Source organism: Hippichthys cyanospilos, chromosome 2 (genome assembly GCF_059441005.1).
Source record: "Hippichthys cyanospilos isolate Australia breed blue-spotted pipefish chromosome 2, RoL_Hcya_1.0, whole genome shotgun sequence".
NCBI lineage: Eukaryota > Metazoa > Chordata > Actinopteri > Syngnathiformes > Syngnathidae > Hippichthys > Hippichthys cyanospilos.
The window spans coordinates 6,618,264-6,644,505 of NC_142370.1; the positions used below are offsets into that span (position 1 = coordinate 6,618,264).

General features: G+C 40.0%; 3 protein-coding genes across 6 annotated transcripts in view; 1 reads left to right on the plus strand and 2 right to left on the minus strand.

The window, feature by feature from the left end:
* LOC148427034 (receptor tyrosine-protein kinase erbB-4-like) overlaps window positions 1-9,312 on the minus strand; it is a 203,235-nt gene extending 193,923 nt beyond the window's left edge. For all 3 annotated transcript variants that reach the window (XM_088402715.1, XM_088402706.1, XM_088402700.1), the window contains exon 1: window positions 8,988-9,312. In XM_088402715.1, the coding sequence (XP_088258841.1) occupies window positions 8,988-9,051 (64 nt within the window). In that variant the 5' untranslated portion in view covers window positions 9,052-9,312. The remainder of the gene's footprint in view (window positions 1-8,987) is intronic.
* A 2,489-nt stretch (window positions 9,313-11,801) lies between these two features.
* On the plus strand, window positions 11,802-15,427 carry LOC148427035 (receptor activity-modifying protein 1-like). 2 transcript variants are annotated; one of them, XM_088408063.1, is made up of 3 exons: window positions 11,802-12,070; window positions 12,851-12,977; window positions 14,548-15,427. In XM_088408063.1, the coding sequence occupies exons 1-3, from the start codon at window positions 12,019-12,021 to the stop codon at window positions 14,801-14,803; spliced, it is 435 nt and encodes a 144-aa protein (XP_088264189.1). In that variant the 5' UTR covers window positions 11,802-12,018; the 3' UTR covers window positions 14,804-15,427. The 2 variants fall into 2 exon arrangements, with proteins under 2 accessions (XP_088264189.1, XP_088264190.1); XM_088408064.1 differs by lacking the exon at window positions 11,802-12,070 and adding an exon at window positions 12,097-12,735.
* A 5,970-nt stretch (window positions 15,428-21,397) lies between these two features.
* Window positions 21,398-26,183, minus strand: LOC148427036 (putative methyltransferase DDB_G0268948). The gene is made up of 6 exons (XM_088408899.1): window positions 25,876-26,183; window positions 25,552-25,712; window positions 24,678-24,891; window positions 23,032-23,135; window positions 22,098-22,235; window positions 21,398-21,542 (listed from the first exon to the last, which is right to left on the minus strand). Exons 1-6 carry the CDS (start codon window positions 25,981-25,983, stop codon window positions 21,455-21,457), a joined length of 813 nt encoding a protein of 270 aa, XP_088265025.1. The 5' UTR covers window positions 25,984-26,183; the 3' UTR covers window positions 21,398-21,454.
* Window positions 26,184-26,242: the final 59 nt, after the last annotated feature.

The window sequence follows — 26,242 nt, forward strand, 5'->3', positions numbered from 1 at the left end:
TTTTTTTTAATTTATTGTAAAATTAAGCCAATGAGTATCCATAGTCTCCAAAGTCTATTTGACTTTAAATGCAATTTTATGACTAGATTGCATACTGGGCTTTTATAATGAATAGGACATTGAGTGAAAATTGTAGAGCTGTGTTCTGCACCTTTTTTTCTGTATCAACTCAATCAACAAACAAATTGGCCATTGGTCTCAATGGAAAGAGGAATAAACAAGGCAACAAGCAGGTAGTGATCGTGCAAATAGAGATTTTCGAGACATGATGAAATTGGAAGGTATTTCAGTGCCAGAAAATAGTCCGCACGCCTTGTCCTTGATGCTAAGTAAAATATTGCAAATAGAGGAATGAACCTGCACTAACAAAACGAGTGGTTCATGTTTTAAAACAACTCAGCTGTATAATGCAAATTTGTCACAGTCAAGCACCATCGAAGTTACAGGTGAGTAGACAGTTTGGGTTTATGTTACATTGTATGGCAATAAAAGCATCCTCTTGTACAATGGACTTTCATTTTTGTGGAGCTTTTCTACCTTAGGTACTCAAAGCAATGTATTATCAGCAGTTCATTTGTTTAAAGGGGACCTATCAAGAAAGGTTTTGGAGCTTTTAACCATGTTACAATATTTATTTTCTTTCCTGATGCATTTCTAAGCATTCCTTGCTTTTTCCGCACTCCAAGACCGGCCCGGCTCGAGCAGATAAACAAGACTTCAAGAACTTATGACAACAGAAGAATGTCGTACCTTTCCCATCGCCATCGTCGACCCTAGAGTAAATACACATCGACTCGATCCACGCTTTTTAGTTTTGTTTTGGTTCAGGAGCTGAGGAGGGGAGATTTTGCACAGAGTCGGCCAAGTAAACAACATATTTCATTTATTAGTTAAGATTTTACGGTAAAAAAAAATACTGAAGTGGCGGAAATGTGCCTTTGGGAGCGCGCAGCCGGACAATCAACTTCAGTAGTAGATAATTCACCCGCAGATGGAACAATTGTAATGAATACTGGGTTCCCATTGGGATTGATTTCATAGGAGTGAGAGCAGTATATTGACGCTGTTTTGCATTGTAATGCCAGTAAAACGCTTGTTTTTGGCTCCCTTATTGATGCGATTGGAAAAGTCCCCATCACCCGTGAGCCCCGTGAGGATTAGCGGTCAACATGATGAATCGATGGACATTTTGTGGGCTGGCATGGACTGACGTCATTGACGGGAGCGAGGCTGCCACACGGTTTAAGAGGTGTGGCCCCTGCAAACAAAGCGTTTCATTTCCTGGTTAGAAACACTGGTACCAAAATACTCAATAAGAAATTAAGTCGGCAATATGCCAAATGTAATTTATATGCACATATTACACTGTGGAAAGTAGGAAAATACCATGATCTATAGGCCCTTTAAACTCTAAAGACAGTCTGGAATTTGACCTTGTTTAGACCAAAATCTTTGGCTTTGCACTTACATATTATGCTTTTAAAAATGTGGTTTGAATGAGGGAATTAATATTTCATAGCTGGAGTATCATTTGGAAAATGTCATCAGCGGTAAATTTGATGTGTTTATATGATCTTGAATGTCGATAACATGACACATTTTACATGTATTCCGATTTTGTGCCTGTAAAACCCAAATGCAAACAGTTCATTAGCTAAAGAGCTTGTGTAACAGAAACCCATTAAACAAGCCAATGTGAAGGTTACACCATACGATACAAGGAACATTATATCGGGAAACAGTTTCAGCACTGGTCCTTCAATATTTCAGCGAGTTGCTGTTTCCCCCCGCATTAGCGATCATGAAGCTTGCCCGTGAAAGATAAGGCCAAGAAGTTCTAAGTGTTTGCGCATCAAGGAACCGTCACCAAGCTCATTATTTACTGCATTTCTGATAAATCAAAGAATGAAAAACTTTTTGCAATACAATGCTCATATGTTGTGTGGAATGAGTAAATGTTATTGAATTAAGCAGCCATGAATGGTCTCATGCAGCATTCAAACAGTAGTGAAAAATATAACCAAAAGGCATGCGCGCTAACACGAACACACACACACACACCCACACACGCACACACACTTGAATGGGGCCTCGGATTGATTAATTGGAACGTTTAGTGGCAATGATAGCTGCACCCTTCAGAAGCAGCACATTGTCTCACTCTGTCCACCTTAACCCCACACATACACGAGATTAAATTGGATCACCTCTTTTGTTTTCTTGGGCATTTTACAGAGGACCCCACGATCAGCCTGCTTCACCTTGCCAAAAGCGATCTCGAGTTGCTTTCCGGGCCAAAACGCAGGGGAGAGCAGGCGTTTGGCCACTACACGCAAATGAACAAAGTAAGCAACAAAAACCATGCTCATGCACAAAAGACATTTTAACAGGTTTTGCAGCTTCCATTTTTCTTGCCAACTAAAGGTGACTCTCCTCTTCATGCTCACACAACCACAGAAAAGCCAGGCCCAAGGTCCCTCCACACACACACACACACACACACACACACACACACGCGCGCACGCACACCAACACGCGCTCACATAAGTTTTATGTACCTCTAAAGCCGCCGGAGGGGCGGCCATATTTCTGTTGGACTGCAAGGTCACTTCAGCGAAACAAAGAGCGGCAAAGAGTTGGGGCTGGGGTGCAGCTGATGAGGATAAGAAACATGGGGACTACTCTGTCTGATGCACAATTATACTGGACTCGCATCCCATAATTCTCATGCTCATCGACCATCTCTTTCACCCATTTCAAGCACCTCCCGCCTGTCAGCGTGGTCCCGTTGCCCACTTTGTCACCGGACAGCTGGCAAGGCTGCCCCTGTCTGGTTGCTGCCACTTTCTTTCTCATTCATTACGGGCCGACTTAAAGTGAAGATCTGCAAGGATACCATCCCCTGACTGGACTTCTCCACCGACAAAAATATCAACTATAAACACGAGGCACGTATACATGCGCACACTTTGAAGAGATACACACTTGGCTGTTATTTTGTGTGCATAACCGCTCGTGCCAATTTTACCCATCACTCTCATTTCACACAAACAAACTCTAATTAAGAACAGCTGACACAAGCCAAATTAAAATTTAAAAAAAAACTCAGGAGAGGAGGACGATACTTCCCCAGAGCTTGTCTTCTCAGGCACTCCTAACCGCACTGAAATTAACTTCCTGACAAAACGAGAAGCTCTTTGCAAGCGGCCATTTAAAATGCTGCATAGGGGTCTAATTTTACTGTCACTCACATGCGCCTTTATTGAAATTAAAATAGCATTTCCCTAGGGCTAACGGAATTTAGCTTGAAAAAGGTTAAGGAAACATTGGCATTCAGTTTACATGTTTTTTTATTTCTCAGCGATTTGCAACTCAGCTTTTGGGATTGTCGTCCTCTCGACTAGGGTTGCACAATTAAGCGAATTTCAATCACGATCACGATATTGGCTGCCACGATTAATTGAGCTGATCCTCGGCAATATTAACATTTAAAAAGTCAAGTATGTTTTTAGATCACAAGACAAATTGAGCACTTTGCCATCCTACCAATAGGGGGCATTGTTTCCTACAAGTTTGCAAGAGCGTGCAGTTTCTCACCTGATTCCTAAAATAAAGAGTGCTCGCTATCAATTGAGGCTCATGTTGAAAAACCCGACTGGCAAAAAATTGGAATGAATTTGGTTTGAAAAGACCGAAATTGACATTTTGACGTATTGATTCAAATTTGCTTGAGAGTAAATCATGTGCTTGGTTCTAAGTAGGTTTATTTTTTTCAATGGTTTGCACTCAGCAAGAGAGTTAGCTGTGTTGCCCCGCGGGTCAATTTTTGCCATGTCTTTGGTGGTGAATTTGTTTTTAATATTATTTACTTTATTTATTAATTTTAGTTTATTATTATTTTTTGTAAGTACCAAGCCTTGAAGCCAAGTTTAAATATTGCTTGTTTAAAAAAGGGCAATAAATAGACATGTTTGATAATCGTGATTAATAAATGTGATTTCAATACTGACCGATATAATGGTGATTATTATTTGGCCGTAATCGTGCTGCCCTAGTCTCGACAGCTAGTCTCGACTTAAGCAGTTGTAGAAGGAGCCAAATGCGACTGACTTGTTAAGCAGATCGATATGTCTTTGTGCCCTCCCAATGATCCACGATATTATGAACGCCCTATATTACATTTCAGTGCTTTTGGAGAGTGGTCTTTCTCTGTCGTGGTGACGGCTGAGCAAAACAATCATCTCTTCCACTGTGGCAAATATTCAATAAGGAGCTGAGGAAGGCAGACACTGACGGTCGCTGTCAGAAATTGTCTGATAGAAATAAATGGGCGCATGCTCCGGCATACAGAATATCAATCACACAAACACACGCACACACACTTATGAACACAAAATAACGCACTCTGCGTGCCAGGCAGAGTTAGGGCCTGATTAAGGCGGCTGTCGCATGAAAGCCTCGGAACAGTAAATATCCTTAATTTGTAGTGTAATGAAACAGATTAGGTGTCTTGAATATTTTAGTGGGGATTAACGCACACACACATACACACGTGCACAAACAAATACGTACTGGGAAGCATCCAAGGTAACTGGGTTGAGATGGATGTGTGTAAGACATGCTGGAAAAGCGTATTGACACGCGCTCGCACACACTAGCGTTCAGAGGTCAGCGATCTTTTTCCCTTGCTTTAAAACAGCTTTGTCAGGGTTATGGGGCAAAAACCAAAAACAAAGCTTTCGCGGTTGTGATAGGCCCCGTCGAACCGAGCTGAGAGCAGACAGGGAGCAGGCGATGCCAGCGGAGGATGGCAACTCAAAGAAAAAGCCCAGACTTGTTTTGAAAGAGTCGGGGCTGCCTCGCCAAAGCGACACTGTCAGTCAAAAGAAGCTGAACGACATCCCACTTCCTGCGCTGGCCCTGTGCCGGAGTACATGCGCGCGAGTCTCAACTCAAAGCCAACGTTTGTTTACAGAAGTCTGAATGCATGGGGAATGCTGGAAATCAGATACTTTGCTTAGGGTTTCAGATGTCTCATCTCGAAACAAATTCATGACTTTTGTCTTGTGTCCTCTCACAATGGGTAAGATTCCGAGGAATCCACCCCCACCTCTGACAATATTCCTGAAGCACAGCCAGCTTTTTGGGGGTGCGTGTGTAATATCCTTTTGGCCCAGGATCAAATTAAAAATTAGGAAATTAATAAACTAGACCGCGAACGGATACACGTTGCAAGAAATAGGGAGGATGAAAAGAAAGTGCATGGCACCTGCGTGTACATGTGTGTTTGTATCAGCCACAGAAGGCGTTTGTCTCTGAGCAGAATTACAAGTGGTGGGCTGAACAAACCCTCCAGTGCTTGAGAGGAAAAAGAATGGGGAGAATTTGTGTGAGAAACACTGGAAGCAGCAAAACATGGATTTGTGATGTCTAATTAAGTACAACAGTTCAGACTGCCCTTTTCACCCTTTTTGACCTTGCCCCGTGCCACTGCCCTCAATGAGAGTGCGGGAACACTGCCCATCACTGGACGCCATCGGCAGTAGATGTTGCAGCTGCTTGCTCTGCTTCTGCATACGGACAGTAGGTCGAGTCCCAAACTCCAAAGTTTCCTAAACTTTATCAAGCACATCACTTGACAGTATAAAGTATGTGAATATGTACATTAAGAATGTGAATTCCATACACACATATACTATATATATATATATATATATATATATATATATATATATATATATATATATATAGCATACAGTGATCCCTCGCTATTTTTTAGGGGGAGAAAAAAAAATTATATTGCGTGCCAGATAGGCAAGTTATCTATAAATGCGCTTGTCACTGGCACTTCCTGGAAGTCAAACTACTACTCCAATACACATATTTACTTTAATCTTAAATGATTAAACCTCATACCGTAAATCTCTCTTTTCCGTGTCTAGTCACATGCCTATACGTTTAGCATTTCCACGGACGTCCGACTAGAGCAGAAGTGTCAAACTCATTTTTGTCGTGGGCCATTTTGTAGCGGCAACTTTCTTCATTGGGCTGATATGTTGAGGAAACCAAGTTCATTTTAAATTGTCTCACAGTATTAATACTGTACACAGCAAATTGATGGCTTAGTTGTTTTGAAATCAGGAGTAAAGCAGTCTAGTTTGTTCATTTATTGTTTACATTACTGGAACAGAGCAAACCAAAAAATCTCAACTTTATTTTTCATTATAAAGTTTTGGAACAGAGTTTAGCAAGGGTCATGGAAACTTAAATGATTTGCTTTCGCAGGCCACATAAAATGACGTGGCGGGCTGGATTAGGCCCCCGGGCCTTGAGTTTGACACCTGTGGACTAGAGCGAGTAACAAGAATCTTACGGAATATGATTAAAACGCAGAGTTTACACTTTAAATTCCAATTCATTAAAAAAGGCAAGAGGATCCAAAAGCTTGCTTTTGTCTCTCCTGTAACCGCCCGTGTGCGCTCAGCTCAGCACACAAGCACACGTTACGAACGTGCTAGTAAGCACATTGATTGACAGTCTGGTCTCTGGGAGCCGATCACGTGACGCGTAGGCATGCCGACAGCAAACGCACACACACGTCCGTGTGCCTACATAGACAGCAATGGAGAAATACACAGCTTTGGAAATTTGACTTTTACCTAGATTTCTTTTGCAATAAATTTAAATTTCAAGTGTATTGTTATGATATACGAGGCTTCACTTTAATTCGTTATATTGCGGCTTTCACTTATTGCGGGGGGGTTCCGGACCCAATTAACTGCAAGAAACAAGGGATCACTGTGTGTGTATATATATATATATATATATATATATATATATATATATATATATATATATATATATATATATATATATATATATTTATAGCAAGATGGCTTATGTGTTTTAGCTTGTAAAGAGGCAATAAATTACAGTGCTCTCCCCAAAATCCCATTTAACTCAAACTAGTATCGTTTTGGGGCCTTTTCTTGTCCCTTCTAGATCTACTTACAGAGACATATCCTTAGTAACTATATCATATGAGCAAAAAGCTCATGTGGGTCACAGAGCACAGATATTAAAGTATGATAGCAATGTTGACTAATTTGGAGCATGATAGAATACCCCCTAGCCTTGCCCTCATCCGTTATTCTGTCACATAAAGGTCTAGACAGTCTAGACTGATGCTATCAAGAAAAAAAAAAAAACTTAATTAGCTTGTAATAAATTCACATTTCTGCCAGTCGTCTACAATGTGTTGGGCAGCTCCATGTGGACCAGCTGACAACTCCACAGTAATTTGAAACTGGCATTCACCAAGCGCACCCCCAAACGCCACACAACCCCCCTTCCCAGGCCACTACACAAGTGTCTTCAAATGTCACCCAAGCACGCACATGCCAAAGCTGCATTTGTTCCTCTTGCTCTCTCTCTCACCACACCCCCCCCACACACACACATACACACACACACACACACACACACACACACAGATACAAATATACACAGTAAATAAATTATCCAAAGAAAATGTGCACCAAATGTGATTTTAATAATTGTCAAATTATGCAATAAATACTCAATAAAGACACCCTTGAAATTCTTAATGAACCATCACCTTGGTGATAATGAAGTGCTGAGGAAAAATTTAAAGCATTTTACATCAGAATACAATCTTAATGTTGCAAACCACCACTACTTTATATCATGATGCAATGCTCTCTAATAGACAAATAACAGTCTTACTGGCAAAACATTGTGTTTACATGAGATTTGGCCTTTTGGATATTTAAGTCGCTGAGTAATAATATAGTGATTTATGGATTTTAAAAAAATCTATAATATCATACATGTGAAATAAATCTTTTTTAAAAAAAACTTCTATGAACTTCTGTTCACACAGAGAAGAGTGAGCAAACACACTGATTTATTTTTTTTTTTTTTTAACATTTTACATTGAAATCCTCTTCACATACTTCATCATGACAAGGAAAATAATGAATTTAGCAGTCATCAAACACCAAGCCTCATTAACACCCACAAAGTTCCCAGGCGGTAAAGCTCGGGTTATTTGCATTACAAATACCCTGGCTGGACGTGCATGTGTAACAATATAGTGATATTGTCTTTTTTTTTTTCTCCACACGCACACGCGGCCGGCATCCATCCATTGATGCATTTGTCACATAAGCGGCATTCAGCTGCTTTCAGCGGCCCGCGCGGGAGTGTGTGTGTGTGTGTGTGTGTGTGTGTGTGCATCTGAAAACTTGAACGCTCCTGGTGGGTCACTCGATGAAATCAAATACATTGTCTCTACTGCTTACCATATTATGTTTAATAATGTAATTCAATTGCATCGTCAAAATTTGATTGAAACGCTTTGGAACCACTCGTGAGAACCAAAAATCCACGAAGAGACCAAAAACAGACTGCTAAGTGATTGAGGTTTCGGAGAAAAAAGAAGAAAGCTCGGCAAGACTAATATTAAAGGCTCCAAAGCTGTTGTTGTTTAGCAAGCCTCATTTAGTGGCATACAAACATCCTGCAGAATTCGAAGGAAGTAAAAGGTCCTTAATAGAGTGGAGAGAATATTTAGCAGGGGACTGCTGCAGGAACATCAAGAACATGCCTTACGACATCGTGACCATCAGTATAGTTACAGCATGATAAAGACCAGCTATTTCAATGTTTAAAATACCCAACGGAAAATTCCAACAATAAACTAGTTCAAAGTGCTGGGCAATAGGCGAAATATCCTCAATCAACCACTGGATGCCGTAAATCTTAATATAATTGAATACCGGCCGGTTCACAGGTGCAGTTTTAGAAACATTCTACGAAGAAGAGGCGGCAGTGTGAGCTGTGAAGCGTCACAGTGAAGTTGAGCAAGTTTCTTTTCAACGCCAATGATTCGACAATGAGCCAATAAGAACACCGAGTGTGTGATTAAAGGTGTTTGGGCGCCAGTCCAAGCAGAAAACACTTACCTGACTGCGCTGCACTGGAACCGACGAGCAGGAAAGTGGCGAGAGCGCAAGCGAGGAACTTCATCTTGGAAGAGAGGGTTGCTGATAGTCTTGTTTAACTCCCGCAACTCACATGTCCAATTAAGGTATCCCGCTCTTGTCTCAGGCGTGCAATAATCAAGAAAAGCGGAGCGGGGCTCCTGTTGTAATCGCTTGGTCGCGCAAACCCTGCGCAGCGCACAAGTCTTTACGCACCGCTCGGCTCTGTTTGTTTACTAGTTCCTTGGCTGCAGCTCGGATCGCTTTCTACTGTAGATACTGTGAGACAGTTCGACCGCACGCTGACACGGTGTTGGTGGCTTGGCGCGCGCGCGCGTCCGTACGTACGTGCGTGAGAGATTGTGAGCTCTGGCTATGAACACGCCTCCGCAATGTGACAGACATTTCACGCAGCCTATTACAGCGACTAATAGACATTTGAGGAACAGCTGGCCTTGTTTGAAGGTCCGCCTACGTCACGGATCATTTTCAGGAGCGTTTCGATAATGCACCTGTGACCTCGACACCTGCAGCCGAAAGGCCACCTGAGCCCATACACACCTTTTGCATTGAAAAAGTTCTCAATTATTAGAAAACAGTTAAGACAATAGAAACTCCAAACAGGAAAGCCTTAGGCAGATTTTAACGCTGGACCAATGCACTGTGAACGTTGCTATTAATGCATTCATGCACACCATGTTCACCAGCTAAGTAAATATTGAACTTTATGTCAGACTATGACAATAAAAAAGAAGGGGAAAATGAACAAGTAATCGCGAACGTGTTTTTCCCATGTATTTTCATTTAAAGAGTAGCCCATTTATGAACTCTCAATGTAACGTCAGGCAGCACAATAATGTTCAGAGGTGATGAATGGAAAAGGACAGAGGCTGCGTGGGTAAAGTGAAAAAGTAAGCTTGAGATGTTGATAGACCGCGCAGGCACCACAAATGTAATTCATGTCCTTTACTCTGCTGCCATCTAGCGAAGCATGCCCAAATTAAGCCTTCGTATCCATCTTGTACAGAAGCGAGTGCTCTAATAGTGAATGAAAATATCCACAATGCTCTTCTGTCATTAGAACTACCGCGCCTAACTGAGAAAATGCACCAATTATGTATATTACAGAAATAACGCGGCACACCACCAAATAAATAAGTCACAAATTTTGAATGCTAAAATAATGGTGACTCCTGAAATAATTTACTCAGGGTGAAATACAGCACGAAACTGGTGCACTCCTGGAAACCAAAACGTATTTGATTGTAAGACAAGACAAGACTTTCTACTGAAAGGGGAGTTTACTGCGTCTCACCACATTAAAAGAAGATAGGCATATATTGTTGTAGTGAAGAACAAACCCATTTCAGACATTTACATATATATATATCAATTTCTGACCAATTATGGTAATTCGAACAATTTTCCATGGAACCTAAATTACGTTGTAGTTTAACGGTCCGTTGTTTAATTTCCATTGCGGGACAGTTTACAATGTGGCACAGACTACAACTATTTAGTTTAAAACTATCTACACACTTGTTTATTTATTTATTCAAAACTATTCTTGGGTATAAGGATTAGTTCAATATCTTCATAACCAAAGCGTTACAAGTTCAGGAATTAGATAAATGGATAGTCGACTCTACCAAATAGTGACTTTGTCAAGTGTGAGAGCCCACAAATCAAGCATAAACATTGCCGTGCCAGTCATTTTCAACTATCTCATTGAGAAGAAGGTTTTGCTCAGGACAATGCATTAGAGCAGTGGTTCTCAAACCTTTTGGGAGTCAGGGACTAAAAAATATATTAAACTGGTTGACCAGGTCCGTGGACCCCTCTTTGACAACCACTGCATTTCAGACACTTTCTCTTTTTGTAATTGCTGCTGCATATTTATACTCTAACACCCAGTCAGTTATTCCTGGGTGAATGAATGTACTTCCGTGCTCACAAGTATATAGCCGCTCAAACACTTCTCAGAAATTCGGAAGATTTAACTGGGTGATGAACCGTTAACAACAGCGACGGATTATAAAAAGATACGTACGCAAGCCTGACGGCAAAACTGCCACCTGTCCGTCAGAGACCAAAGGACAACCGTCAGTACTAAGAGACTGCCCTCTTTTGGATCCTACGTGATAGGCAAGGGGGAAATGTAGATAGGAGAGTGTTTGCTGCAAGGTCATATGTACATATAAAATAAGGTACATCGCATACACCACCAAGCCTCTGAGATAAACTCCAACAGATATCACAGCATGATGTGACAATCCCACATCAGAGAGAGCGAGCAAAGCAAGGCCTACCCTCTTGCCCTAGCACCAAAACAAAAGATTGTATGAGGTTAATATTTACATAGATATTATCCGTGCAAAAAAATGTATGTTTCTAAGAATATTTATGGGGAATGGCACACAGATTCAACAGATTGAGGCAGCACAGACGACCTCTTAAACATTAAAACTCGCAGTGGAACAATAACTTTCATCTTTCCAAAATGGCAAACACTCCTGGCTGAGTGAACATGTAGAAAATACCTTCTTTGTCCAACAGCATCGCTTACAGAAAAAAAGGCGGAACTGGAATTCCTCATGAACATGAACTATAAAAGACATTTCAAAGTGACTATCATTGACTTAGCATCTTAGTCGGCAATGACTGTCATGTCACACGACTAATTTGGGTTTCTGACTTTGTTGTTGTGTCCCCTGAGAGCAGCTCCGGGGGAAGGCAGCTGCCCAAGGAATCAAATGACTGTGAGAGCTGCAATGATTGGGGATGGGTTCCCACTGTGGAAGGTCAAGGCACTCTTTGTGGTTTGGTTACCGTCTCTTGTTGAGCGCACAGCCATGAGATACAGTTCATTCGTGCGGTTATCTTGATCTTGGGTCATTTTTTTTTTTCACTCTGCAGTACATTAGAAAAAAAACGAAAGGGAAGGAAATATGCACTGCTGATCTAACACCGGTAAAAGAAGCGCACGTTGGAGTTTGCTAATACTGTTTTGATCATGGAGGGGACAATGCTCCTGAAGGCAGTTTGCGGTTTGTTGTTAATCACAGGTGAGATTTGATGAAAAAATGTTCCTTATACATTATTTAAATGTGCTGATGTTGCATTTAATCACTTCTGTCTGGTTTCATTTTGGTCGACTGTCTGCTTGTCTGTCTGAATGCCAGAAGGATCGTCTGGAGCATTCAATAAGTGTGTGTGCGGTTAATGCATATAAAACATATTGTTAACATTTCTGATGACAGCTTAAACAGCACTGGTGAGTCAAACTTGGACTTGAGAGAAACAGTTATATGCGGCGCTACAAGTGAGTGCAGTTGAAATGGAGAGAGTCACAACCTATCTTTCCCCATCCATCATCCATCCATTCATTGTATACTTCTTATTCGGGTTAGGATTCGTATTGCGGCGACAACTGCTTTAGCAGGGAACCCCATACTTCCTTCTTGGTAGCCACTTCTTCCAACTCCCCGGGACTAATCCCAGCGAATTCCCAGGCCAGCGGGTCTCTCCAGTGTCTCCTAGGTCATCCTTGGGGCCTCCTATCATTGTAACTTTCCCTGAACACCTGAGGAATAACGATTGAAAGGACCACAAAGTTGATCACTGAATTGGTGCCAAGTGTGTCCTGATGCCAAGTATATGGACATACTTAAGTTTAAATATGGCGTTTGTTAAAAGGTGGCAATGATTTCAGTGGCACTCTACCTGACAGGTAAGAAAACGTCAGACAGGAAAAACAAACAAACAAACAAAAAACAGGACGTGACCAGTCACAAATCAAAAATGGATAAATTGGACGCATCATCATTTTGCCTCCCGCGCTGCAGCCTGCGTGTCTGGCTGCAACAGAGGAAGCTACGAGAGAGTCATCGACGACATCTGCCTGACAAAGTTCAAGTCTGAAATGGGAGCAGTGGATAAAAGTCTGTGGTGCAGTTGGTCGCACACCACACAGTGAGTTCACCTCGCTTGACACACTCAAAATGACTGTACAGTGCGCTTAATCATTTTAATGGTTACAAACAAGGAGCTGCTTTTGGAGGCCTTGTTGAATTCCGTAAAACAGGTTTTATGTGGCTCGATAAAGCAAACGATGCTTTTCTAACCAACGTTTCTTGCTTACTGGATTATAGTCTTTTAATTAAGAAAATCTTTCATTAAAAATCAGAACCAACATGTCAACTTTTCTTAGCCTTTAAAAGAATTGTCCCCTATTTTAATAAATTAAGCAATAGTTCAATACTTACAGGAGTCAAGTCCAGAATGTTCTTTACGGACATAAATTCTGTGTACCCCCACTAATCTAAATGCTAAATGCAGCAGATCAATATTATGTTTGTGGAGTATGAAAATCAAACAAAATTCACTTGTTTTTATCTACCTACAAGGGCAGCCATTTTGCCACAGGATTTCGTGTTCCAAAAACATTTTTAGACTCGTATCCTTCTTATTAATATTGGACTGTTGCTATTTTCCATGACCGCTGATTTCAAATTAAATTTTTTAACTGTAAATACCGTGTCCCTTGAGCAGACTCACTGATAGTATATATAGACAAAGAGAATAGGTTCAATTAAATTGGAGAGCTTTTAATATAAAGCTGAGTCTGAGGATTCACTACTCAACCTACCTGAAACAGCTTGAAGTTATAATTAATCAAATAAAATAAATAAACCACAAGTTTACAGTTAGTTTGGCTTAAACTGTGGTAATGGTTGTTGCTCAATGAATGTACTGCATAGCACTTGGTGAATGTTGTTTGTTGTGTTCAAAGTCATTATAGTCAGCCCATGGCTATATAGCAGCCTCTCGCGTACTCAAGCATGTTTTCTTCTGTTAAATATGTAGACAAAATCAGAAAAGAAATGGGTGTGCGGCTAAACTGAAACACACACACACAGCACACACACACACACACACACACACACACACACACACACACACACGCACACACACACACACACACACACACACAGCCTGTTCTTCAACCGCTAAGTCTTTATTAATTTTACCTGATTGCTGTCTATATTTGCCATCATATTTTTTATGTTATTACAAATAATGCTAATGACTTTTAAAAGTATTTGTAATCATTTTACACAACCGGTGCCGGAATGGTATAGAGTACTGAGTATTTTGCTGGACATGGATATCGATTTGAAAACGTTATTATTGCGACAACCCTGATATCTACTTCTGACATCATGGAAAGTACCCACTCAGAACACTGCCATGTTGTTTGGTTTCTTCCTGCCCCCAAACATCTAGCAGCTATATTTAGCAGTGTCAAGACCAAATGCTTCTCTGGTGTCACTCTCAAGGGTCCATAGAGGGTATATATTGCAAACTAATGGTGAAAGTACACTTTTCGATTCTTGCCTTCTTTTCAGGGGGGTTTATAGACAGTTTGAGTCACCAGGAAAGAAGTAGCATGAGGGAACCTTGGACAACCAACTAAAAAAAATAAAAAAGCCTGCTATTGCCCCCTGTTGACCATTGGCATCTATTATCATGTTCCATGCAGGATCTACGAGGGGCTGACGAACTGCACCTACCAGGTGGCATTGAGGATGGATTGCTTCTGGCCCGATCAGATAGTTGACCGTTTTTTTGTGAGGATCCACAAAAACTACTTTCAGGACTGCCAGCTGACTGGCCGGCTCATCCACGACCCGCCGGCCAGTGCCCTTGCTCCATTCATTGGTGTGCCGGTGTTGGTCACCCTGCTTGTGACAGCCATGGTGGTGTGGAGGAGTAAACACACGCAGGGTGTTCCATAAGAGACACATTTTGCAAGCATGTGGACTCTTTCATTTTCCAACCGAGCCATACATTGGAGCTTGCCACAATACTGTTTGGAAAGTGTAAATACTTATTCCGTCTGTCAGATCTTTTTCTGCACCAAGGGAACATTTGGACATTTGGAATGGACTATGTACTGTAAAAAAAACAGTGCACCATACCATCCCTGTCCTTCTCGGTGGGCTCATCAAATGTGCCATTTTGCACATTATAAACTGTTGCCTTCTCATGCTCATCTCATGTAAAAATCAAGGTTAGAAAAAGAGCAAATAATACACTTAAATATTATTATTTTACTTGTGTGTGTGCGTTTGTGTGTGGAGGACCTTTAGTAAAGCCATTTTCATCACTGCAAAAGAATATTAAGCAAAGATTTTAGCATCCATTGGGTCTGGTACACAGATAAAGACAATTACTGGCATGTTGTGTATTTGTCCTGATAATCATATCCAAAACCAACAATCTTAAATAAAGAATGTTTTCAATATTTAGAACAAAACATTTTTATATATGATGGGGAGCTGAAGTCTCCTGAACCATTGACTACTCACATTGTGATGTGACTGAACAGAGCCAATAAAAGAAGCACTTTGACAAACCAGGTTTGTCGGTTTAAAATGAAAAGGTATTTATTTATTTTTATTCTAATTTCAGGTGGACAAAACATCACCTTATGTTCTCACACTTGAGGCATGGCTTTCCCTGTCGTGTTTGGTTGGTAGGCTGGCTACTTTTCTTTTAGTATTGACCTGTTTGCTACTCGAAAAGCCTTTATATGAGTCAGGCTTATTACTCCCAGTTTGATGTAAACAGTGTTACACAGTAACTGCTTGCATTAGTCCACTTTTTTTTTTAATCAGTTATACACTTAAAAAAATGTGAGAATGCCAATTCAAGCCAAATCATTAGTGCATTAGGAGAGGATGACAAAAAAAACAAAACGAAACAAAACATTGTGACATTCTGAACTCTCACTTCGAACGTAAGGCAATGAGCAATCTCAAAATGACTGAGGCATGTACAATGATCCCTCGCTACTTTGCGGCTCATTTATCCTGCCGTCAGTGCATCGCGGCTTTTTTTTTTGGAGGGGGTGGGGGGGGGACTTTATTGTGGAGAGACATGCTGTGATGATGTCCTGCATGCCAGACAGACAAAGTAAATATAATTGCCCTTGCCACGGACATGGAACTACTGCAATGCACATATTTACTTAAATCTTAAGTTATTAAACCATATACAGTAACTAAACAATTTCCCCTTTCCACCCTTTGAAGTCTCGCGGCAGCCGCGGTCATATTACCAGCGCCCAGAAGTTGAATGAGAGCGTACCGTTGAAATAGTATTTTATTATAAAATAAATCTAGGTAAGAGATTTCAAACGGTCCGGTGAAGGACTTTGCTTCTCTGTCTTGGAGGAGCAACAGTCTGTTTTAGGAATGAGACCGACCAGCGCGTCCAGGTGTGAATGACGAGCGGGAGTTGGGGAGGGAGTAGATTACCCGCTCCGGCCCTCATTGGTCGATGGTCGCGCCGGGGGCCAATTGCGCGTGTCTTATAGAAGTGCCAATCTCCCTCTTGAAATCAACTTTGAGTGTCTTGCAGGTCACTATAAGGTCTTCTAATAAGATAGGACAAAGGCAATTTGTAAACACAGCAAAAAAAAAAAACACCAGCTGCATGCATTATTTAAACCATACTATATTAGATGCAGCTGAAAAATGCGTCCGTAACGAAAGTGGCTCTTCATTTTATGTTCACATTTGCATGCTAATTTTCCTGCAGTTTGCTTCATAAAAAAATGTTTTGAAAACTGGAAAATGTCTAATTATTATTTTCTATTAAAATTTAGCAAAAATCTTATTCTCACAATTCAATAGACACTGAGCATATTTGGGACTTGCACAGTGTGCTGCAGTTGCTGCCAGTACCAGCAACTTGACAGCCATTGAAGAAGAGTGGACCAATATTCCACAGGCCACAATCAACACCCTGATCGGCTGTATGCGAAGGAGATGTATTGCATTGCATGAGGCGAGCCCACATGATACTGATTGATATTTATAAGACGCCTGAACACCAAAATAAGGTGAAACGCAGTGAGGTTCCTTCCTCACTTATGTATTTAGACGCAAGTGTGAATATTTCTGGTTCTGCACGACTTGACCTTGGATGTATAAAAGGTTGAATGAATATGTAGAGCTTTTGGAAGCCGAAGTCTGACATCAACAAGATTGTCAGTCATGCTTATGGGAAATGACCCAACAAAACAAGGGTTCCAACTGCTGAGGCTCAAGATGTAAAGGCAGATTTGAAGTGGAGCTAATCCAGTCCACGGAGTATTTAGTATTCAATTGGAGGCACGCTTGTTGGGTGTTGGGTGGAATACAAATTGCAAATTATTATATAACGTATTTTAAGCGCTATAAGGCCCACCTAAAAGCTTTATTTTTTTTTAAAAAGATGATGGTGCGCCTCATATATGGATCAATACCGAGATTGGGATTCGTAGATCTAGATTGAACTGATAAAGTAAGCTTTACCTGTTTCTTTTGTGTATTTACAGTTCAACAAGGTTGCTCGTATTGACATTGAGTTATTATAGTATTGAGAGTTTAGAGTTATTTATTTATTTATTTATTTTCTGCTGGCCTAACACAACCTGACATTATCATAACTATAATGAACTATAATAATTATAATAACTTTAGTGAATTTATTGACTAGATAGTTGTTGAAAGTTGGTTAATATTGATTTTTCCTTTGGCCAATGTTAAAAATGATACGGTTTTATGTATACTTATACATTTTTACATAGATAAATATGCATAGATAGATAATTATAGTTGAGAAGCGCCAGTTTCTGTCAAGACAAAAATACAGTAGACGGTGCACACAGTTTGTGTTTTACATCACCATTAAAACCTTTTTACAATTTTTTATGTTCAGTACCATGGATGAAACAGTGCCACCAGCGGTCCTTTATTCTGAATGAGGATCGCAGTATCATTCATTAGGCTGCTCCTCCTAGCTCTTCTGTGCGTGGTGCTCTCCGGTGGCCTCCTAAAATTAGCTTCCATCCAAATAAGTGAAAACCGGATATGGCACATCTTTGTTCCATAACTAATGTATGAAGAATAAAAAAAAATGTCTCAAGACAATTTTGAGGTTTGAACGGGGCTTAGCAAAAGTATGTGGTACATATGTCTTGCTCTTTTTTAAAGTCAGCTCACCAATCACAACCGTCCTGTTATATACTGTATGTTGCATTAATTTGACGCCTTGCTCCGGAAAGTAATTAGTCCCAGTAACACTAAAAACATATCTGATAGGCAAAGGTTTAATTTGCCAGAACTTATTAACAGCAGTGAATAGTTCAATCTGGCCAGCATTCAGTCAGATCTTAACAGAGTTATATGAACCACCAAATTGGGAAATCCCAATTAACATTCACAAGCAAATTACTTAGATTTAAACCTAGCCCACTTAAAACAATTTCACCCTCCTGTGATATGTAAAACTGTGACATATTTGATTGTTATTCTCCCTCTCAAATGGGGTATGTGTATTCCTGGGAGTACGGGAAGGCACGTTAGTATGTATGAGAGATTCTAAGTTTCCGCAGGTGTCAGCATATCTAAAATACAGTAATGCCATAACAAGAACAGTACATTCTTTTTTTTTCTAATGAAGAGCATATTAATAGAAAGAAGAATTTTGTTAAATATTGCTAAGTTGTGTTATCGTGACTCCTTTGCAAAATGTTGAATGCCTTTATTAGATTTTATTTGGTTGCATGTTGTCATTAGAGTCAATTCTTTTGCAAACAAGTCAGGAAAAATACAGATGATGTTACATGAGCAATCCTCTGGATTTGCTGAATAAATACAATGAGAGGTACACATGTAGTTCATTTAAAAGGTTTAATTAAAAGGACAAGGATGACACAGTGATCTGGTTGAAGTAATTTTTCTTTTCATCCAAATTGTTCTGGACTCGTTAGGTGGTACTTGGCTGAAAAAATATTTCACGGTGGTATATCATATCCAAAAAAAAAAACAAAAAACAAAAACAAAAAAAACAATGTGTGTGTATGTGAATATATATATATATATATATATATATATATATATATATATATATATATATATATATATATATATATATATATATATAAATATATATATAAATATATATATATATATATATATATATATATATATATATATATATATATATATATATATATAAATATATATATATAAATATATATAATTAATTAATATAATTAATATATATAATAAAAATATATATATAACACATTGCACATAATTCATATATACAGTCGGACCCCCAGTTTACGAACACCCTCTTTTACGAACATTCCGACTTACGAGCGTGGACCACAGAGTATTCTGTCCCCCACTTACGCACAAACCTTCCGTCTTACGAACAATACGACATGCCGGCCATTGTATTCGTACATTTACTTTCGCTTTGCTTCGTCAACTTCGTCAAGAGTATGATGACAATAGAAACCAAGCAGGAGATAATAAAAAAATTCGAAGGAGGCGCATGCATAGTTAACCTTGCTCGTGAGTATGGACGTAACCTCTCGGCAATCTTCTAAGGGCAAGACTTTCCTTGCCGGGGGACGGACCTCGCTCGACAACAAAATGGAGAGGCTTCTTCTATTATGGATTAAAGAGAAGGAAATCGCTGGTGATATGTTTTAGTTTGAGAAAAGTTCTTGTTTAAGAAAATAAATAAATAAATTCTGCGGGTTGGTCTCTGCTCAGCTCCGTCTCCACTCAGCTCAAGTCACGTCGCCCCAGAGGAAAATGTCATTTATCCTTTGTATATCCATGTTAATTAATTTAACTGTACAGTAGATTACGGTACTACAATTAAATGCGTATGTAAATTTGTGATGGTTTTAACTATGATTTCACCACACGTTGCAAGTTAATGATTACGTACAATTGACTTCGCTTTGCTACATCAACGAAATCATCTGCTCACACAAGACACGGTAACGTTGATATGCTATTGCTCTTACAATGTCACAGTCACTGTTTCAGTCACGGTGTCAGTCACGGAGATGCCGATATGCTATTGGTCGAACGCCTTCATCTAGCTTGATGGCACAGCTGGTCGGGACGGAACAAAGGAGAGAAAATCAGTCAAAAACGGAAGGAAGGAATGTTGTGAAGACTTTGCAAACTTTATCTGTTAGACATGGCTTCTAAAATTGCAAGTGGCGGTAAAGGAAGAAGTAAGAGGATGATGACAATAGAAACCAAGCAGGACATAAAAAAATACGAAGGAGGCGCACGCATGGCTCGTGAGTATGGCCGTAACCGCTCGGCAATCTTCTAAGGGCAAGACTTTCCTTGCCGGGGGACGGACCTCGATCGACAACAAAATTGAGAGGCTTCTTCTATTGTGGATTAAAGAGAAGGAAATCGCCGGTGATATGTTCTAGTTTGAGAAAAGTTCCCGTTTAAGAAAATAAATCAATAAATTCTGCGTGTTGGTCTCTGCTCCCCTCCGCCTCCACCCAGCTCAAGTCACGTCGCCCCAAAGGTAAATGTCATTTTTCCTTTGTATATGTTATTTAATTTAACAGTACAGTAGATTATGTTACTCATTTTTAATATGTGTATCAAGTCGTGATGTTTTTACCTAAGGTTTTTGCACGCGTTGCACGCATTCACTAATTAACATAGGTTTGGATTGCCCGTCATACGAGCAGTTCGAGTTACGAGCGTAGCCGCTGAACGGATTAAGTTCGTAACACGGGGGCCCACTGTGTGTATATATATATATATATATATATATATATATATTTATACAATCATATCTCAAATTACATGTCACAAACTTTTCTCCGATACATGTACAAGATTTTTATCTCTTCAAAACTATATTTTTAAAACTCTTTTGGAACACAGCCATTGATTCAAATCTTTTCAGCACTATTTCATAATGTTCCACAAAATGACAGAGACACACAAATTTGTTTTACTGGTGGACTGCCTGCCAGTGGCGAGGGAAAAAAAAAAAAGAAAACTGCATTTCAGCCTCACTGGCCTATAAACCGCAGGGCTCAAATCACGAGAAAAAAAGTGGCGCTTTATAATCCGAAAAATACGGTATTGTCTTTACGAAATCAACTCGTTGGAAAAACTACAGTGTAAACAAACTTATCAATGTCACTTATTGTTATCTTCACATCATTGATAACTGCTATAATTAACTGTTAGTCAACAAATTAGTTCTTTTCCAGTTGCACAAGTTTCAGATTATAGAAATTTGCTAAGGATCTTCTATCCAGTTCAACTATCATATGCAAGCAATACTTATAAGTTCTTTATAAGAACTTTACATAATTTATCTATTTCCTTTCTATATATCCCAATTAGGTCTATCTTGAGCTACCATTAGTTCGCGAAGGGAGTGTCCGTATTGATATTATTGATATCCATGATATTACCTTTTTGCCAATAGTGGACTCTACATAACTCTTGTCCTTGGTGGACACAGGACTTCAAATGAACAGATAGTGTGTGTGTGTTTTAGTACAACCAGAATAGAGATGGTTGGTTTATTAACATCCGACAGAAGGATCAAGGTTTTCGAGCCAGCATGTAGAAATACTTGGTGACCATGGTGAGCTCCGTGTCTGGCGAGGACACTTGCATGGCAGCGAGCAACCTAAAGGGAAGATTCAAGTTTATTGCGGTTGTCGAGAACAGAGGAGTATTTATCAGGGAGCCTTGCTTGTTTTCTTTTCTTAGGGTTCATGGGAAAGGCATTTTTTCATCACTTTTACTTTGTCAAAATGAGAGCTGGATAAGGAAAACAACAAAGCTATCAGCTTTTTCCACGCTTACTGTTGAGTCACACAGTGTGCCGAGTTTCGAATAAATTATCAGTAACAATTATTAACAAATGTTTTGAATAAATAATATTGCTAAATACTAAATTGCAATTATAGTGGAGAGCGGCCGTTTGAACTGGCCTTAAGAATGCTGTTTATTATCCCAGAACCTTGGTCCTTCTCTAAATACGTTTTTGTTTTTTCTTTACACGTCAATGAGTGTTCCCTATCTTATCTCAGACTTCAAAAGTGGTGAACTTATCATTAGTAAAAGGGCAGATTTATAGGATACAAGCACTGGAAAGTTAGTTGCTGATTTGTGGTATGGAGATCAATGTTCACTGGCAGGCTAACTGAGGCGAGTTGAAGATTGCTCATTAATGTCTCACTTGTTCCTGATGTCATCGGAAAGACGCTTGGCCGCGGCGGCATCCTGGCTCCTCAGTTTCTGATAGCTCGTAAATGTCTCTACAACACCAATGTAACGGTTTACCGTCACTGTCCTGTAAATCTTTTGACTGCCATTCCTGGACACATAAAGGCAAAAGGTAGCGAAAGAACAATTCAAAGGGTCCTTTTGTGGAAATTTAAAATGGCTTAAAATGATTATATATACCTCTAACTCCATATGGTATGCATCCGTTTTAGAGTGTTTGCAAAGAACGTCTTAAAAATGCACTTTCGTCAAGCGCCACCTAATTGCCTTTGTTGTCAACGAGGCTGCGCGACTATTTTTTCACAGCAGCCTTTGACGCATTATGAAAAGGAAAAGACGACCTGACGTCTCCTTCAGCCCTTAGATGTGTGCTTGAAGAAGCCGGCATGGATGATTTGAATGTTGCAACATTAATTTCAGCATTTATGTCTATGCGGACATGCAAATTACCTCGCACTTGTCTCGTTTCGGCCCCATCCCCTCCCCTGATAATTGCAACAGAAAGTTATTCAATATATGCTGAAGAAATGCATCTAACGTATTTTCGTCATATTAATAACACACACCATGTGTTATAATTGGACAGCCATGATCCATCTAACCACGAAAGTCAAGCGTAGACTTCTAATCGCGTGTTTGTCAAATTGGTCGAAATCGAAGCCCAAAACAGAGGAGGGAGGGTCGACTTATAAGCGAGGTCGACTTGTACTCGAAAAATGCGGTAGTTTAGGGGCAATACAATATTGGTTCTCTATAAATTTGGATCCTGGAAGTATGTTGATAAAACATGATTTTAAGACAAAAAGGGAGAGATTTACAATTGTGATGAAGATGTTTAGGATTAGAACCCTAACCCTATTAAGGAATCAGAAAGATGGTATACTCACCACTCTTTGTCCGGATAGGGGCAGGAGTCAAACATTTGTAAATATATTTGGGAGGAACTGGAGCCAAGACAAGGGTTTCTGAAGGGGAGCAGAGCTGCATAAAACTAATCACAAACAATAATTGAAGACAGTAAAAAAAAACATGCTGGTAAAAAAGGACTTGCATCCTTTCTTTTAATTGATACGCAACGTCACAATTGCTCTGAGCCACTCATATGAGCTACCGAGCAAGTCATTTGTAATGTAAAGAAATACCAAAATAATCCACGTTAAATGTGGCACATTTGACGGGCATCAGCGTCTTATTCTGAAAGAAAAATTCAGAAACAACGGCATTGGCGCCACAACGCCGATGCGCTGTCTCCATAAATAAACCTCTAGAGCTTAAGGGGGCTCACATAGATTGTGCTTCAAAAAAAAAAAATCTCCCGCGTCAACTGCCTTATTGGGCAACTGCAGCGTGCAACACTCATTGTAAATAATACGCGAGTCCTCCTCTGCTGCAGCAGCTAATCACATTGTCCACTTCCCAGTTTGCTAATGCTGCTAACTACGGCGGCAAACATGTTACCGTATGCTACTTTTCAATCCAAATTGTACTAATAATTGATACACAGTCGTTGAATGATTGATTGACTACAGCTAGTTTTCTTCCAATTGATCATCTTTTCATATTGTTGTGCTATATTCATATATGTATATATAAAACATGTAATATAACATGTACTTGCATCATTTTTCAGTTTAAATTGAATGTGTTCAATCAGAAAAAAAATCATGTACGTTTGTTGGTGAGCAAAAACCCACTTTCCTTACACATTTTAATTTAGCAAGATAAATTCTTATTGGAACAAATGTATGATCATATATTTTGATGGAAAAATGTAAACTTTTTATAATGTAAAAAAATGGCTTTTTAGAAAAAAATAATTTTAAAATTAGAAACTTCAGAGCTGTCATTTCTATATTGGGATACCATGGTAATGTGATATTTTTGCTCCAGGTTCTGATACCGTCAGAATCTGATATGATCCCATGCCTACACCTCACTGTATGAGCAATGCTGTCAGGGCCATTCCCATTCATTTATGAATGCAGCTTACTTTCCTAGTACTGCCTGTCCTACATACATTTATTGGCTTGGCTGACTGAGAACATTACCAATAAAAGGCTCATAATAGCAAGGCAAAACTAGTAATATGGTCACATATGAAAAACCGCAATAGACTAAAGCTGCACGAATCAAACAATGAAGTAAGGTGGAAACACTGTATATTAAAATTGAAAAAAGGGGGCTTTTGATTTGCAGGAATTTCACCCAGGTGCTATTTTTTTTTAATTGCGGAAACTTGATTTGTATTTATTTTTTAAATCCCTAGATAATGTTCGCGGCAGCAAGAAGACCTTTCCTGTGGGGAGGGTGTCACTGGTGCAACCTGCACTACATTTTTTTTTTAAATTATGAATTGAATAATTCCTCATCGCATTTTAATTGACTCTCCACACCCACTGCTGTTTTGAAATTCCTTGTGTTTCAGCGCCCTAATAAATATCCACCCCAGTGGGTGAACGTTTCAAGTGACACTTGGAAATCAGATGGCAGAATGATTTTGGTGAGCAAAAGTCTCAAGACGGTTTCATGTCACCTCTTTGCAGATGTTGTTGAGTTCACCGGTGGCATTGCCGTACTCCAGCTCCATGTCCATCGTGTAGCTCAGCAGGGCCAGGCAGCCATTAGGCTTCAGTACCCGCTCAGCTTCCTTCAGGAAGCGCGGGCGGTCAAACCAGTGCGCCGCCGTCATGGCTACTACAAGGTCCACCTGTCCGGACTCAAACGGCAGTTCTTCTGCAGGACACTCCCTGCATGTCGGAGGCAGCCGTGAAGAGCGGAAGAAAGGTGAGAGGTGAAAGGTGACCACATATGTCATGCTCTACTTTACAAGTTAGCTCGCAGGAGTCCTAGAATATTTGTCACATGAATGTGGCTCTTGGAGCCAGATATTGGTGAAATAAAATGTCAATTTTATTTTATTGTAATTGTATGACTGCTGCAGTATTTGGTGAGCTGCCAATTTTTGAACAAGTGTCTTTTTAGAGATGTGTTCACTGCATTGGCCAATGATCCTCATATTTAATGCTAAATAGTAAATGGTAACAGTACTGCACTTACAAGCTATAGAGCCACCTATGCGGCAATCAAAATGCTTCACGCCGACTACTCATTCAAGTACTGAACGGCGAGCAACTGGACGTTTTGTATCTTGTTCACGGATACTTTGATACAGTATGATTGCGACGGCCAGGAGTTTGAACCAACGACATATTTGTTGATGCGAGACCACTACTCACTCTACAACGGAGGTTTTAAGAGACAGGACAAGCTCCTCAAAACAAAATAACCAGGCTAAAACGGAAGCTGGAATTCTTGGTGCATAGACTAGTTGGACGGAAGGCTGTTACTAAGGTATAATTAAAACACCTGGATAGTGTGTTGATCTGGAAATGCTCATTTAATCTCACCTGTATGAGACATTCTGGCAAATGCAATGGGTTCGGGCCAACTCCAGTTGAGCGGGGCTAATGTCTGTCCCAACAACTTGTTTGAAGAACGGAGCCAAGAGTACAGTTCCCTTTCCGTTACCACAGCCGACATCCACTGCGAGGTTGAACTGGCTTTGCATCTAAAAGAAACATTTCCAACATTCACGTTCTCCGTTAACGATGACTGTAATTTACACTTAAAAAAAGATGCAAAACGCAAACTATATGTAGTTTGACTGATTGTATAAAACAATCTGAACGATTGCAGTCTGCTCAAGTAGCCTACTTCAAATATAGGCCTACCTTTGGCCCCATAAAGACCATAATCTTGTTAATCAATTCTTGAGGGGTCACTCGATACTGCAGATAGGCAGCAACGTGGTCGTTCTCCTCATAGAGCCTAAAGGCCATGACTTCCCCTCGCACTGATCTCGAGAAGATCACTGCTCCACGTCGACCACTTGACTGTTCACTCCTGGTTTGGATTATTCGTATTTTTTTTTACCCATTTTAATTCTGCATTTGCCTTATCAAAACAGTAGAGAGCAGCATTGGAACATGCATCATTCCGTACGCGAGGGCAAAGCTTGACCGCGTGTGTGAGAGATCGTCGTCCTTATTTACTGGCGTTACACTAACGATGGGAACAAGTGAAATGATTTGAATAATA